The sequence below is a fragment of the Oncorhynchus clarkii genome, chromosome 18 (assembly GCF_045791955.1).
Source record: "Oncorhynchus clarkii lewisi isolate Uvic-CL-2024 chromosome 18, UVic_Ocla_1.0, whole genome shotgun sequence".
Lineage (NCBI taxonomy): Eukaryota > Metazoa > Chordata > Actinopteri > Salmoniformes > Salmonidae > Oncorhynchus > Oncorhynchus clarkii.
The window spans coordinates 48,563,300-48,579,878 of NC_092164.1; the positions used below are offsets into that span (position 1 = coordinate 48,563,300).

The following is a 16,579-nucleotide window of genomic DNA, read 5'->3' on the forward strand; positions in this document are numbered from 1 at the left end:
CTCTCGAAGGTCAGAGGTCACCATAAAGCAGAACCTGGTAACTTGGTAATCGGGCCCTTAGCTGTAATCCAGCCAGGGTGACTCCCAAGCAAGATGTTCAAATGTTTAGCCTACTTTGACCCAATGCAATATTAAACTACGCTACATTGTTTTGACCAGGGTCCCGGAACACTTGGAGAACAAACAGATAATCAAGAGTATTTATGCCTGCCTGCCCTTGAGGTTTGCAGATTGCTATGAACCTTTCAGAAGAACGAGTCTGTCTACCCATATGCATGTGTCTGTCTATTGTTTGTCTATTTAATCATTAAATATAGAAGTTGTTCGCCTTCTGCTTGGGTTAAACTTTTTTCACACCTTGAGCAAATCCATTCCCGACAGCTCCACTTTTCAACACTGTTGCATTATCCACAATCAGAGGAGAATAATACCAATATTTCAATAAAAAATTTTGTGAACAGGTAAGCTAATATAATTATTAAAATATTGTGTTTTTGTAACTTTAAAAGCAACAATGATTTTGGTTGAGATCCATTATTACAATGCATTCTTTTTCAAAGACTTTTCCCCCTTGTAAGCTGATCTTGAAACTGATAGCACAATTATTGTTAGTTGTATACTGTATACAGTATATTTGCATGTTTGCATATTATTTTAACAAGTTTGAAGTAACACGTCTTTGTTCATCTGCCCAAACTCACTTCTCCTTCATATTTGTATCACTCACAGGGTTTGATCTGAAGGAGAGGGGAATGAGGATCAATCTTTCAACTGTATTCTTTGTGTCTGGGCTGTGTATAGGATTTCTGTCTATCCTATACATTGTTTACTCAGATTCTAGCACTGTAGACCCAGCTGTTTTCCTTCTGGGTAACTCCAATGGAGTTCAGTATGACAGGGGGGTTCCAAGACACATGCACTCAGGTAATTGACTTATTACTTATTATTGATAATAAATTACAAATAGCTGTAATTCATTTTTTATTACAATGTAATATCATTCAGTTATAAAAAATGAATTTAATTGAAACAACTAGGTTATTGGGTCTCTTTCCTCTTAATATGGAGGTGTACAGTGAGTGTACAAAACATTATGAACACCTGCTCTTTCAATGACAAACTGACTTTGTGAATCCAGGTGAAAGCTGTGGTCCCTTATACGGTTACATAAAAACTGTAATATCTTATGCTTCACGGAGTCGTGGCTGAACGACTATATTATCAACATGCAGCTGGCTGGTTATACCTTGTATCGGCAGGATAGAACAGCGGCATCTGGTAAGACAAGGAGCGGGGGGCCTATGCATAAGTCTCACGGTTTTGCTCGCCTGAGGTAGAGTATCTCATGATAAGCTGTAGACCACACTATCTACCTGTATCTTTAGTAGCTGTCTACATACCACCACAGACCGATGTTGGCACTAAGACCGCACTGAATGAGCTGTATAAGGCCATAAGCAAACAGGAAAACGCTCATCCAGAGGCGGCGCTCTTAGTGGCCGGGGACTTCAATGCAGGGAAACTTAAATCTGTTTTACCAAATTTCTATCAGCATGTTGAATGTGCAAACAGAGGGAAAAACTCTAGACCACCTTGACTCCACACACAGAGATGCATACAAAGCTCTCCCTCACCCTCCATTTGGCAAATCTGACCGTAATTCTATCCTCCTGATTCCTGCTTACAAGCTAAAATTAAAGCAGGAAGCACTAATGACTCAGTCAATAAAAAAGTGGTCAGATGAAGCAGATGCTAAGCAACAGGACTGTTTTGCTAGCACCGACTGGAATATGTTCCCGGATTCTTCCTATGGCATTGAAGAGTACATCACATCAGTCATTGGCTTCATCAATAAGTGCATCGATGACGTCGTCCCCACAGAGACTGTATGTACAAACCCCAACCAGAAGCCGTGGATTACAGGCAACATCCGCACTGAGCTAAAGGCTAGAGCTGCCGCTTTCAAGGAGCGGGACTCTAACCCGGAAGCTTAGAAGAAATCCCGCTTGCCCTCTGACGAACCATCAAAAAGGCAACGTGTCAATACGGGACTAAGATCGAATCATACTACACCAGCTCCGAAGCTCGTCAGATGTGACAGGGCTTGTAACCATTACAGACTACAAAGAGAAGCGCAGCCGAGAGCTGCCCAGTGACACGAGACTACCAGATGACACGAGCCTCGTGTACCCTCAAGCATGCGCTGACCAACTGGCAAGTGTCTTCACTGACATTTTCAACCTCTCCCTGTCCGAGTCTGTAATACCAACATGTTTTAAGCAGACCGTCCAGAGTCCCTGTGCCCAAGAACACTAAGGTAATCTGCCTAAATGACTACTGACCCGTAGCGCTCACGTCTGTAGCCATGAAGTGCTTTGAAAGGCTGATCATGGCTCACATCAACACCATTATTCCAGAAACCCTAGACCCACACCAATTTGCATACTGCCCTAACAGATCCACAGATGATGCAATCTCTATTGCACTCCACACTGCCCTTTCCCACATGGACAAAAGGAGCTGTAGACCACACTATCTACCTTTTCATTGACTACAGCTCAGCGTTCAACACCATAGTGCCCTCAAAGCTCATCACTAAGGTAAGGACCCTGGGACAAAACACCTCCCTCTGCAACTGGAGCCTGGACTTTCTGACGGGCCGCCCCCAGGTGGTAAGGGTAGGTAACAACACATCCACCACGCTGATCCTCAACAAAGGGGCCCCTCAGGAGTGCGTGCTCAGTCCCCTCCTGTACTCCCTGTTCACTCATGACTGCATGGCCAGGCACGACTCCAACACAATCATTACGTTTGCCAATGACACAAGACTGGTAGGCCTGATCACCGACAACGACGAGACAGCCTATAGGGAGAAGGTCAGAGACCTGGCCGTGTGGTGCCAGGATAACAACCTCTCCCTCAATGTGATCAAGACAAAGGAGATGATTGTGAACTACAGGAAAAGGAGGACAGAGCACGCCCCCATTCTCATAAACTGTGCTGTAGTGGAGCAGCAAACTAACATGGTCCAAGCAACGAACTAACATGGTCCAAGCACACCAAGACAGTCGTGAAGAGGGCACAACAAAACCTATTCCCCCTCAGGAGACTGAAAAGATTTGGCATGGGTCCTCAGATCCTCAAAAGGTTCTACAGCTGCACCATCGAGTGCATGGGCCAACTGGTTGCATCACTGCCTGGTATGTCCACTGCTCTGCATCCGACCGCACGTCACTACAGAGGGTAGTGTGTATGGCCCAGTACATCACTGGGGCCAAGCTTCCTGCCATCCAGGACCTCTATACCAGGCGGTGTCAGAAGAAGGCCCTAAAAATGGTCAAAGACTCCAGCCACCCTAGTCATAGACTGTTCTCTCTACTACCGCATGGCTAGCGGTACCGGAGCGCCAAGTCTATGTCCAAGAGGCTTCGAAACAGCTTCTACCCCCAAGCCATAAGACTCCTGAACATCTAATCAAATGGCTACCCAGACTATTTGCATTGCCCCTCCTCTTTTACACTGCTGCTGCTCTCTATTATTATCTATGCATAGTCACTTTAATAACACTACCTACATGTACATATTACCTCAATTACCTCAACTAACCGGTGCCCCAGCACATTGACTCTGTACCGGTACCCCCTGTATATAGTCTCGCTATTGTTATTGTCTATTTTTAAACTGCATCGTAAAACATCTATTACTCCTGAAAGCATTGTGTTTCCAAGAGGCCAGTGGGTTAGAGAGCACAGTGCTGGAAACACTAGGTGTTTGATTCCCATATAGAGGACACATATCAGGGTTTGGGTCAATTCCATTTCAATTCCAGTCAATTCAGAAAGTAAATGAAATACCAATTCCAATAAAAAAGTGTCCTAATTGAAAAGCATTGGAAGATAATTGGAATTAGAGTTGTAATTTAATTGTACTCCCTGAATTGACTGAAATTGAAATGGAATTGACCCCAAATAATCCACACACTGAAGAAAACTACTAAATTTCGAAATTGCACCTTGTGCATTCTACTATTACAACAAAAGTAAGTTGAAAGCCGGACTCAGTTCGGGGGGAGGGGGGCGTCCTCTCAGTTTGGGAACCACTGTGCTAAATGACCACAATTTTCATTAATTATCTTTAAATGATCTCTTTCAGATGAGAACAGGAGTGTTGCAGCCAACCTGTCCCAGAAGGTGCGTCTGCTATGTTGGATCATGACTGGACCTAAGAACCTGGAGTCTAGAACCAAACACATCCGGGCCACCTGGGCCAACCGATGCAACAAAATCCTCTACATGAGTTCAGTGGAGACAGAATTCCCGACGGTGGGGCTCAACGTAACCGAGGGACGAGACCAGCTCTACTGGAAGACCATCAGAGCCTTCCAGTACATCTACCAACACCACCGCAACGACTACGACTGGGTCCTCAAAGCTGATGATGACACGTTCGTGGTCATCGAAAACCTCCGCTACACCTTGTCCAAACAGGACCCGGAGAAGCCTGTGTACTTTGGGAGAAGGTTCCGCCCGTTCGTCCACCAGGGTTACATGAGCGGTGGAGCCGGCTATGTCCTCAGTAAAGAAGCCGTCAGAAGGTTCATCGAGGGATTCGACATGGCGAAATGTACCCACTTTTCCATCATAGAAGACATGGCTCTGGGGAAGTGTATGGAGACAATGGGTGTGGAGCCGGGAGACTCCAGGGATGTGAAGGGAAGGCAGACGTTTCATCCCTACCCACCAGACAAGTACCTGATCAAAAAGCCACCCAGAAAACGGCCTTGGTTTCTCTTGTATGACTACTACAAACCCAGAGAGGTAAGCATACCCTACCCAAAATCAACTGTTCACTTACAAGTACACTCATACCATTCTATTCTATTCTCAACTCTGTGTGTGGTTGTGATGCTCTCTCAATCACGTGTAGTATGGGAGAGTTGTCATAGGTGCTTAGGGTTTGGCATTCACAGTGTAATGACTGACTAGCTAAAGTAAATCTTTACTCATAGATTTACTCATGGCTTTGTGCTTATTATAAGTAGCCTTGCACAAACCTTGGATTACGTTAGTGAGCATTTCTCATTTGCCAAGATAAACCATCCACATGACAGGTGTGGCATATCAAGAAGATGATTAAATAGCATGATCATTACACAGTTGCACCTTGTGCTGGGGACTATAAAAGTGAACTCTAAAATGTGCAGTTACACAACACAATGCCACAGATGCCTCAAGTTTTGATGGAGCGTGCAATTGGCATGCTGACTGCAGGAATATCCACCAGAGCTGTTGCCAGATAATTTAACATTCATTTCTCTACCATATGCCGCCTCTAACGTCGTTTTATAGAATTTGGCAGTACGTCTAACCGGCCTCACAACCGCAGACCACATGTAACCACGCCAGCCCAGGACCACCATATCCGGCTTCTTCATCTGCGGGATTGTCTGAGACCAGCCACAGGGATAGCTGATGAAACTATTGGTTTGCACAACCAAAGAACTTCTTCACAAACTGTCAGAAACAGTCTCAGGGAAGCTCATCTGCATGCACGTCATCCTCACCGGGGTCTTGATCTGACTGTGGTTCAGCGTCGTAACCGACTTCAGTGGATAAGTGCTCACCTTCAATGCCCACTGGCACTCTGGAGAAGTGTGCTCTTCCCGGATGAACTCCAGTTTCAACTGCACCTGGCAGATGGCAGACGTGTATGGTGTCGTGTGGGTGAGCGGTTTGCTGATGTCAACGTTTTGAACAGAGTGCCCTATGGTGGGGTTATGGTATGGGCAGGCATAAGCTATGGACAACGAACACAATTGCATTTTATTGATGTCAATTTAAATGCACAGAGATACCGTGACGAGATCCTGAGGCCAATTGTTGTGCCAGTCATCTGCCGCTATCACTTCATGTTTCAGCATGATAATGCAGTCCCATGTCACGAGAATCTGTACACAATTCCTGGAAGCTGAAAATGTCCCAGTTCTTCCAGGGCCTGCATACTCACCAGACATGTCCCCCATTGAGCATGTTTGGGATGCTCTGGATCGACTGCCATGTGCGACAGTGTGTTCCACTTCCCACCAATATGCAGCAACTTCACACAGCCAGTGAAGAGGAGTGGGACAACATTCCACAGGCCACAATCAACAGCCTGAACAACTCTATGTGAAGGAGATGTGTCGCGCTGCATGAGGCTAACGGTGGTCATACCAGATACTGACTGATTTTCTGACCCACGCTCCTTTTTTTTAAGGGTATCAGTGACCAACAGATGATTATCTGTATTCCCAGTGTTAGGTTCTAATCTTTAAGAGTAAATGACTCCACGGACACCAGAGAAGCTTAAACAAGTTCTATTCTTCCCAAAGGGTCGATACTGCTGTAATTCAGACAAAGACATGGCTTCCCCCGTGGTATTATTCATACCCCGCTTTGGGTGGCGTCTCCTCCTTGTCTCTAAACATTGCATCATTCTTGCTAATCAGGGAACTAAGTGATATGAGTCTTCAACGGTTTCTCCCCTTATCAGTGCTGTCACATGCGATTGTTTTCCCTGCACTCAGCCCCTCCCAAGCTCCTTTATGGCACCCCTCACGTCTCTTTTGTAACTAATGTTCCTATACCTCTGAGTATAACAATGCTCAAAGTGTCACCCTGAATCCAACACCAGTCATGTGAAATCCATAGATTATGGCTTTATTTATTTCAATTGACTGATTTCCTTATATGAGTTGTAACTCGGTAAAATCTTTGAAATTGTTGCATGTTGGGTTTATATTTTTGTTCAGCGTATAAAGTTTTACACAAGCTTAATACAGCCTTTCTTTCTCCCAGGGCCCAGAATGCTGTTCAGATCACACCGTATCCTTTCACTACATCTACAATGTACAGATGTACATGCTGGAATATCTGACCTATAACCTACGGCCCTACGGATACCAGTACAGGTACAACCCTGATTCTGCAGGGACTGAAAGTGAGAGTAACACACCCGTCTCTGCCTAACACAGAGATAACACAGAGAGACTACTGCACTGAAGAAAGTATGTATTACTGTGTAATGTTTAAATGCCAGAAACAACAGCTGACCCTGCCACATTGTTTGGTATGCTGAGCGATGAGACTGGGGAAATGTAACCACTCTCAAATTCATCGACACGGTAGTTTTAAACATATTTTGAAACGATACATGGTTTGTTTACAACGACTCAAATGACAACAACTATATTAACAATGAAGCTCTAGAGTTATTGTGATAGGGTGAGACAGTTGTAGTAAGCTCATAAGGCATTTACTATTTATTGTATATCATTAATCAAATTTGATTTGAGAAGCAGGGAATCTTCCAGACTGCCTTTAACTGTAGGTTTGTAATACTGACCACAAGTGTCAGTCATTTCCCCTGTTTGTCATTCAAAAGTACACATGATACTTATTGTAGCTGAAAGTGCTTATGATTTATTTTATTATATATTTATTAAAACAAACACGTTTATTCTGTTGTGTGAGCTTCACATTTCCTTCTTTGCTTTTGTTGTACAATATTAAACAAAAATATATTTTACAGCCAAGTGTTCATTTTTTTTACAACTTACAGTAAAACAAAGGTTAACATGGTAGTTTGTTAATATGAAAATAGAAGTATCTACTTCCTGTCTTCTACAGATTTCTGGAGGTCGAGCACGATATATAACACTCAGTTTGTTAGTGAAAGATGACACTGAGATAGAACTGGACTATATACAACACACATACAGTAGATATGTCATTTTATGTCATGAGAATCCTGACCTGTGAGAATCTGTTCAGATCACAAGGTTTATGGTTTGGAAGTTATTAAGGTGTCTTTTTATTGGACAATTATTTGAAGCAACACAATGGGTAAAAACAATAGTGTGTGAAAATAGACAAAATGTAAACAGGTTGAACATTTGTACAGTACAGGGGCTGGTTCACAGACTACATAAAGAACACAGAAATAAAGAGACAGTATACAGGTCCTCTCTGGAGCATCAGTGTAGCAGTGCTGTCGTTCGCCTGAGCTTTGGTCGAACTGTAACTGATAGAAAGCCTATGTCCCGATTCTCCACCCTTCTGCGAAGTATGCACTTACACACTCCCCATCCTCAGGAGAATTGGGACGCAGCCATAGATAGATAGGAGCCCATGTCCTCAGTGCATCCCTCTGACATTATCATTGGGGAATTTGCACACGGCCCTTCTCTCTTTAAACAAAGCACAACTGTCTGTTACGTGCGGACGCAAACGCTCCTGCACCCGGCCTCCGACTCAAACTGGTTTCCGTTACCCTGGCAACCTCCGTACCAGAACTGTGCGCAGGAGTTGGCTTCCGGGTCGTAGTACCACCTGACCACATACTGACGACACGGCCCAGGGTCCAACGGCTGTCTGCACCCCACCACTGGAACAGACAAGAGGTTTTTGTCATACTGTTTCATTTATGTTTAGGTGGTAGATCAGCTTTAATATTGCCGATAGATTGTAGCTTCCATCAATGTAATCGTCTGCATCATTTCCAATCGCCCAGACATAGATTTATTCCTTTATTATTTTCCCCTAACCCTACCATCCCTCCCCTAATTGGAGTAAACTAATGGACAACAACTCTTAGGCTTATCCTTCCAGATCATACATACTAAATACATTTGATGGAGACAGTATATTTTACAATAGTTATCTTTTGTTTGTTTTGAGTCCCATCCTTCAGCTCCACTCAACCCTCCCAACTATCTCTGAACGCCATCCGGTTATGGTTAACTGTACTGTGATGTTTCAGAAAAGTTCTGATTCTAAATGAAAGATACACATTTTTGCTAAGAGTATTATTATATTATTGATCGATTGACTATGACTTTTTTTTTAAATCATCCAGCAGCCATTCCTGAAGCTGCGACCAAAAACAACTACATATGGACAGTACCAAAACAAATGATCTAATGATTCTCTTCTCTTCAGTTTTTGTAATACTTTATAAAGGCTTCTTCATCCTAATAACAAGTTATAAAGCATTACACTTGTTTTATAAATACTTATAGGACTTTATACTTCAGTGTAGCGAAATGCACAAGCATTTCGCTACACTCGCATTAACATCTGCTAACCATGTGTATGTGACAAATAAAATTTGATTTGATTTGATTTGATTTGGAACACACATTGACTAACAGAGAGACAAATGGGTTAATACGTCTGTTTGTTAAAGATGTGACAACCCTGAACAAGTAAACAGATCTGAGTCTACCAGGTAATAGCAGGTAGCCTAGTGGTTAGAGTGTTGGACTAGGCAGGTAGCCTAGTGGTTAGAGTGTTGGACTAGGCAGGTAGCCTAGTGGTTAGAGTGTTGGACTAGGCAGGTAGCCTAGTGGTTAGAGTGTTGGACTAGGCAGGTAGCCTAGTGGTTAGAGTGTTGGACTAGGCAGGTAGCCTAGTGGTTAGAGTGTTGGACTAGGCAGGTAGCCTAGTGGTTAGAGTGTTGAACTAGGCAGGTAGCCTAGTGGTTAGAGTGTTGGACTAGTGGTTAGAGTGTTGGACTAGGCAGGTAGCCTAGTGGTTAGAGTGTTGGACTAGGCAGGTAGCCTAGTGGTTAGAGTGTTGGACTAGGCAGGTAGCCTAGTGGTTAGAGTGTTGAACTAGGCAGGTAGCCTAGTGGTTAGAGTGTTGGACTAGTGGTTAGAGTGTTGGACTAGGCAGGTAGCTTAGTGGTTAGAGTGTTGAACTAGGCAGGTAGCTAAGTGGTTAGAGTGTTGGACTAGGCAGGTAGCCTAGTGGTTAGAGTGTTGGACTAGGCAGGTAGCCTAGTGGTTAGAGTGTTGGACTAGGCAGGTAGCCTAGTAGTTAGAGTGTTGGACTAGGCAGGTAGCCTAGTGGTTAGAGTGTTGGACTAGGCAGGTAGCCTAGTGGTTAGAGTGTTGGACTAGGCAGGTAGCCTAGTGGTTAGAGTGTTGGACTAGGCAGGTAGCCTGGTGGTTAGAGTGTTGGACTAGGCAGGTAGCCTAGTGGTTAGAGTGTTGGACTAGGCAGGTAGCCTAGTGGTTAGAGTGTTGGACCAGGCAGGTAGCCTAGTGGTTAGAGCTTTGGACTAGGCAGGTAGCCTAGTGGTTAAAGCGTTGGACTAGGCAGGTAGCCTAGTGGTTAGAGCGTTGGACTAGGCAGGTAGCCTAGTGGTTAGAGCGTTGGACTAGTAACCCAAAGGTTGCTAGACCGAATCCCAGAGCTGACAAGGTAAAAATCTGTCGTTCTGCCCCTGAACAAGGCAGTTAACCCACTGTTCCTAGGTCGACATTGTAAATAAGAATTTGTTCTTAACCGACTTTCCTAGTTAAATAAAAGGATAAATAAATACCATAGACGAAACATTTTAAAGGAGTAATGAGGAAATGTTTCCCAATCAATTGTTTGTACAGTTCGAGATGTATCCTACATAATGTAATTTCTCAAATGGTCATTAAAAAAAAGAGACTCACCTGGTACAAAGATGTCTGGCAGAGGCTGGGTGGTCTTGGGGATGTACTGCCAGTTGGTGGGTGTCTGGGGGGTCTGGGGTCCCACCATAGAGATAACAGGGGGTTGCTGCTTCCCCCCCTGGCCCCCTGATGCTGCTGTCATGACGTCTGGGAGCTTGTTCAGGGGTACCTCGAAGACCGATGTCTTGCCAGTGTCAATTTCATTCTCGTTGAAGCCAGGGGATTCTGGGGCCCGTGAGGAGGGAGGGCTCTCATTCTCAAATATTGGTGGTCCAGGCTGGGGAGGGAGAAATATACAGAGGAAGAAATATCAAACGACTACGCATTCCAGACAGTGATCACTGCAGCAGTCATGGTAACAGACTGGATGTTAGAGTATTACGCAGCTATTTACAGCCCTATGTAGTTTGTTAGAGTGTAGTTTATTAAAGTGTAATACATAGTTTGTTAGAGTGTAATTTGTGTATTGGTATTGGTATGATCATGTGAAATGTCTACTTTCATGTGGTTTTGGCCATTGTCTGTAATGTCTACTTTAATGTGGTTTTGTCCATTTGTTCATCTTAAGTGTCTTAGTAAGTTCCTCCCGTAAGTCCTACAAAATTCAAAAGGCACATCTGAGCAATATTTTTTGCAGGTGCATGGCAACAGTTGAACAAGATGAAGGAAAAAGGAAATCGCACACTGCTCTTGATCGTATCACGGATATTTAATAAGCTTACGTATTGGCCTCGTGGCCTTCGTCAGAGAAAGCTCTGACAAAGGCCGCGTCAGAGAAAGCTCTGACGAAGGCCGCGAGGCCGATACGTAAGCTTATTAAATATCAGTGATACGATCAAGAGCAGTGTGCGGTTTCCTTTTTCCTTCATCCCGTAAGTCCTAAAAGTGTTTTCTCTTACTCTTCTGTAATCGTCCTCAAAGTTGGGTATGTCCCCCCTGTCTGGGACTTCTCTGTAAACCTCAAGGGTGGGTATGCCCCCCCTGTCTGGGACTTCTCTGTAAACCTCAAGGGTGGGTATGCCCCCCCTGTCTGGGACTTCTCTGTAAACCTCAAGGGTGGGTATGGGGTTGTGGATGAAGAGGGTTCCACCGTTGTGCTCACAGATCTGGCTTAGCAGCGTACTCTCCAGGGCTGTGCCAAGACAGACAGTTTAAAAGACTGTAATCAACCTCAATCAAGTTCATTTCAAGCTATTAAAGGATTAAACAGTCATCCAGGGAGTTTCAAAACACAGAACAATCATCACCAGTCATAATAGAATGTCACTGGCCTGTTTCTCTAGCTAGTGTGTGGGAACTCCACCACTTGGTCATGTACATGTATATAACCTTTGGTTTAAACTTTAAAGAGCGACTGAACACGTCGATTGGCACATGTGTTTTTCTGTTGCTCATTAGAAAAATGAGATTTCAGTTGTGTTTTCTGTTTTCTGACCAATTCTGCATTTGGTTAATGATATTTGTCCCCCATAAAACACTGTATAAGTGGAAGCCCTCCCCAAAATCCGCAGAATGAAGCTAAGATACAGTAATTCAAGAAATCTGTAATTCATTTAGAAATTTTTGCTGAGGATGTTGCACAATTTTACATCTAACTAAGGTGTTTGGTGCAGTATTTCTCAAGATAAATGTGTGACATGTTGTCTTATGTAAACAAATTCGGAGCTGCTGGGCAGGTCTGTCTCACTGTCTATGCTCCGTTTTAGACGAGACTGACTTTATGACCAAAATTATCCTATTTTGACTCTGTAGTCAATTTTGACACTAGAATAACTGTTTCTGACTTATATCATTGACACAGGACGTCTTCAAATGGATTTGTTGCTTTTTAAAGGCAGTTCTTTAAAGTATCTGATGGCAGTGATGGCAGGCATCACGAATAAGGGTGACATTTTCTCAAATGTCCTTTTTAAACAGGCCATGCAGTGAGCATAGTTGGGATGTGATGAAACATGATCTATCACACTTAAAGACTTTACAATACTGCAACTATAGTGACAGCGTTTTGTGCAATGCATTTTCACACTGTTTGTTTATACTCAAATACTTACATTTTAAATATTCTATTTATATATAAAAGTTATAGCATTATCACGTTATTGTTATAAAGCAATTTTGGCACTGTTCCGTGCCAATCTACAGAAATCAAGATATCTCCTTCACAAACCCCTTAACGGGGCTCGTCAGTAGAGTTGTTAGAATAGATCTGTTGTCTGTTCTTTTATCAATTTAAGCATATGTATTTAGATAGGCCGATGCCGTTCACATGGATTTAATTTTGTATTGACTGCTATGACTGTGGATGTAAATAAAACCGAACTAGAACCATATACTAGGCAGAGTCTAGCACTTCATCTAGAGTCTAGCACTTCATCTAGAGTCTAGCACTTCATCTAGAGTCTAGCACTTCATCTAGAGTCTTGAACTTCATCTAGAGTCTAGCACTTCATCTAGAGTCTAGCACTTCATCTAGAGTCTTGAACTTCATCTAGAGTCTACAATTTCATCTAGAGTCTACAACTTCATTTAGAACCACATACTCGGCAGCAGCATGAAGTCGTCGATCAGGTACATGTGTTCCTCGTCTGGGTCGGAGGCGATAGCGATCATCTCAGATTGGAACTCTGCGTACAGCGGGTCTTTCTTATTCACCACGCCGATGACAAACATCTCAATGCCGGCGGTGTGGGCCTCCCTGGCAGCTTCCTCGGGCTGCACTGCGTCACGGCGGTCTGCCTGCCCATCGGTTAGTACCACGGCAACTTTACGCACACCGGGCCGCGAGGCCTGGAACAGCTGGTTGGCTCTCCCAATGGCACTACCCGTAAAGGTGCCCTCGCCCAGGTACGGCATTTTCCTCACCGCAGCCTGAGAGAAATTACACAGACAGACAAATAGATATAGATATATGATAGACATACCAGGGGATGAAACAGTGAGTGTAATTACATCAGACAGAAAAAGGATACAGCAGAATAAACACAGATCTGCTTCAAGAATGCCTAGGCTTTAGCTCAGAGGGCTAATACAGTTGTGACATGCAGGAGACCCGGGATTCGAACCCAGTCTGTGACAGGTACTCATCTGCTTCAATACTACTGACCTTGACATCGTTCTGGCTGGACTGCTGCGTCAGACTGACCACCACTATGTCCACATGACTGTAGAGGACCACACCGATCCTGCTGGCCTCGCGGTTCACAGATACACGGTCAATCAGGGTGTTCACAAAGTCCTTGACCACCTCGAAGTTCTCCGGTCCAACGCTCTCTGAGCTGTCAATCACAAACACCAGCTCCAGAGGACTCTCTCTGCACTTCACACCACAGCCTGAGAACATAAACATAGAGACAGTCTATATCAATCAATCAAATGTATTTAAAAAGTCATTTTTACATCCGCAGTTGTCACATCGTGTTTTACAGTAACCTGGCCTAGAACCCAAAGACCAAACAGAAGCACATTTGATTTATTCATGTTTATTTATTTAGCAAAGGATTGTCCAGCAATAGAAACAATTGCCACTGTTTTCCAGGGAGCTCTGTGCACAGTTCCTTAGAAAGAATAAATGTTGGCTAACACTAACAATGGTGTTTATGTTCTGTAGGTATGAATAGTCAATGAGCTGTTTTAACTCACCACAACTTTCCCTGATAATTTTGATTACTTCCTCTCTCTGTGGGTGGAAGAGTAAAACATTTAAGATATTAAAATATGGATGAGAGACATAACAAAGGTGCCATTATGAAACCATATGGATTTTGTGCTCTACTCACTGTCAAGCCAGGATCCCCCTTCTCACCGGATTTCCCCTGCAAGTTTGAACACAGGTTAGCGATCAACATATAAATTAACCATGACATACGTTATTTTATGACCATGATGGGACCAGAAGACTATCATACCATGGGTCCTGTAGATCCTGGCTCTCCAAATTCTCCCTTGTCTCCTTTCTTCCCACGATCTCCAAGAATCCCCCTGTCTCCCTGTGTACAGTAATATGACAACAGTATCGTTAAGAACATCAACAAGAACATTTATATTGAACAGCAAATGGTTGTGTGTCCATGTTGGCATTGAACCAGTCTGTGTGTGTTTGGCAGTTACAGTCCTGCGTGGCTCAAGTTGCTGGTTCAATTCCTGCAGGGATCAAAAGCATTGGTTAAGTTTGTACCTTTTCTCCTGGAAAGCCGTCCCCTGGAGGCCCCCGGGGGCCTTTTGGCCCCTCGAACCCAGGCTCTCCCTGAATGTCGAAAAAAGACAAGACTAATGATTAGTATGATTAATCATTGCTAATGTTAAAACAGCTCACAATACTGTATACAGCAGCACACAGAATATTGTACCATGTCAGATTGATAGTACCAAAACCAATTTCCCTCTGAACATACAGGTAGCTGCCAAAATAAAATAAACACTCGAGTAAAAGTATATTGAAAGCAAGTGCTTCCACACAGGTGTGGTTCCTGAGTTAATTAAGCAATTAAAACATCCAATCATGCTTAGGGTCATGTATAAATAAATACACAGTTGCTCATTGTCTTGGCTACCATGGCTATAAGAAGCATAGGGGGGTTTAAAGGGTGTGTGTCAGTCACCAGATCTCAACCCAATTGAATGGTTATGGGAGATTCTGAAGCTGCGCCTCAGAGAGCGTTTTTTCACCACCATCAACAAAATGGAATTTCTTGTGGAAGAATGGTGTTGCATCCCTCCAATAGAGTTCCAGACCAGTATAGAATCTATGCCAAGGTGCATTGAAGCTGTTCTGTTGGCACGTGGTGGCCCAATGCCTTATTACCTGTGGTTCCCCACTTGAACATAGCACAGTCTTTCGTTTCTGGGGCCATGAATGACATACTGCACTATAATTACATTGGCATTTAATTAGAATTGCAGTTGATAGATTGTCACTATGACATAAGTATCCAATAAATCGTCACGCCCTGATGTGTTTCACCTGTCCCTGTGATTGTCTCCACCCCCTCCAGGTGTCGCTTATTTTCCCCAGTGTATTTATCCCTGTGTTTCCTGTCTCTCTGTGCCAGTTCATCTTGTATGTTTTCCAAGTGAACCAGCGGTTTTCCCGTTCTCCTGCTTTTTGCTATTTTCCTTTTTCTAGTCCTCCCAGTTTTGACCATTGCCTGTTTCTGGACTCTGTACCCGCCTGCCTGACCTTTCTGCCTGCCTTGACCATGAGCCTTGTCTGCCACTTCTTCTGGACTCTGATCTGGTTTTGACCTTTTGCCTGTCCATGACCATTCTCTTGCCTACTCCTTTTGGATTAATAAACATTGTAAGACTCCAACCATCTGCCTCCTGTGTCTGCATCTGGGTCTCACCTTGTGTCGTGATATAAATATCACACCATTATCATAATTATGATCACTATCTCAGGCCAGTCCAGCGTGATAATGAGGCCCTACCTTGGGCCCCTGGATGCCCTCTCCTGTGATTCCTGACAGACCAGGTGGACCTGGCTGACCCACAGAACCCTGCAAAACACACAAACATTAGTTCAGTTCCACATTACAATTTTCAAAAATAAACCTTAATTAAAAGTACACTGGCATTGAAAAGAAACAAGAGATGTTGACAAAAGGTGTCTACAAGAAGATCTACAGCAGATGAAGGATCTATGCCGGGGGTAGGGGCTAGGCTAGGGGGTAGGGGTTAGGGGGTAAAGGGTAGGGGCTACGCGGTAGGGGGTAGGAGTAACGGGATGCAGGCTGTTTCTGGACTAATCCTGTGTTTCCAGTCATCACTGACCTTAAGTCCCAGCAGACCAATGCCAGGAGGTCCTGTTGGCCCTGGAAGTCCTGATGAACCTCTGTCACCCTGAAACACAAACATAATATGAATTAATGTTTCATTGTACACATACAGTGCAGTATATACACTCATGAGAGATAGAGAGAGAGAGAGTGTAAAACCGTGCCTGTAAAATTGTGATTAATTGTGTGAAGTATTTGAGTTAACATTGTGTGTATAAGGTAAGTTCAGCGCTTACCTTAGGGCCAGGTAATCCTTTCCCTTCAGGTCCCAACTCTCCTGGTTGCCCTGGCAACCCTGGGAGGCCCTGTTTACCAACAA

The 16,579-nt window shown here is 43.8% G+C and overlaps 2 protein-coding genes across 2 annotated transcripts in view; one reads left to right on the plus strand and one right to left on the minus strand.

Moving 5' to 3' along the window:
• The first annotated feature begins 752 nt into the window (after nucleotides 1–752).
• LOC139372352 (glycoprotein-N-acetylgalactosamine 3-beta-galactosyltransferase 1-like) lies at nucleotides 753–7,007 on the plus strand. The gene is made up of 3 exons (XM_071112069.1): nucleotides 753–924; nucleotides 4,153–4,817; nucleotides 6,837–7,007. Exons 1-3 carry the CDS (start codon nucleotides 753–755, stop codon nucleotides 7,005–7,007), a joined length of 1,008 nt encoding a protein of 335 aa, XP_070968170.1.
• A 437-nt stretch (nucleotides 7,008–7,444) lies between these two features.
• LOC139372353 (collagen, type XXVIII, alpha 1a) overlaps nucleotides 7,445–16,579 on the minus strand; it is a 30,036-nt gene continuing 20,901 nt past the window's right edge. The window contains exons 27-38 of the mRNA XM_071112070.1: nucleotides 16,497–16,565; nucleotides 16,256–16,324; nucleotides 15,913–15,981; nucleotides 14,661–14,729; nucleotides 14,392–14,472; nucleotides 14,263–14,298; nucleotides 14,126–14,162; nucleotides 13,590–13,816; nucleotides 13,027–13,354; nucleotides 11,386–11,618; nucleotides 10,487–10,763; nucleotides 7,445–8,424 (exon numbers count right to left, since the gene is read on the minus strand). Of these exons, the coding sequence (XP_070968171.1) occupies nucleotides 8,252–8,424; nucleotides 10,487–10,763; nucleotides 11,386–11,618; nucleotides 13,027–13,354; nucleotides 13,590–13,816; nucleotides 14,126–14,162; nucleotides 14,263–14,298; nucleotides 14,392–14,472; nucleotides 14,661–14,729; nucleotides 15,913–15,981; nucleotides 16,256–16,324; nucleotides 16,497–16,565 (1,668 nt within the window). The 3' untranslated portion in view covers nucleotides 7,445–8,251. The remainder of the gene's footprint in view (nucleotides 8,425–10,486; nucleotides 10,764–11,385; nucleotides 11,619–13,026; nucleotides 13,355–13,589; nucleotides 13,817–14,125; nucleotides 14,163–14,262; nucleotides 14,299–14,391; nucleotides 14,473–14,660; nucleotides 14,730–15,912; nucleotides 15,982–16,255; nucleotides 16,325–16,496; nucleotides 16,566–16,579) is intronic.

What these genes read in the sequence shown, in the direction of transcription:
- LOC139372352 (XM_071112069.1), top strand. Translation starts at nt 753, where the DNA reads ATGAGGATCAATCTTTCAACTGTATTCTTTGTGTCTGGGCTGTGTATA. An exon ending in TCCAAGACACATGCACTCAG is followed by an intron (nt 925 to 4,152) that starts GTAATTGACTTA and finishes GATCTCTTTCAG; the next exon opens with ATGAGAACAGGAGTGTTGCA. An exon ending in ACTACTACAAACCCAGAGAG is followed by an intron (nt 4,818 to 6,836) that starts GTAAGCATACCC and finishes TCTTTCTCCCAG; the next exon opens with GGCCCAGAATGCTGTTCAGA.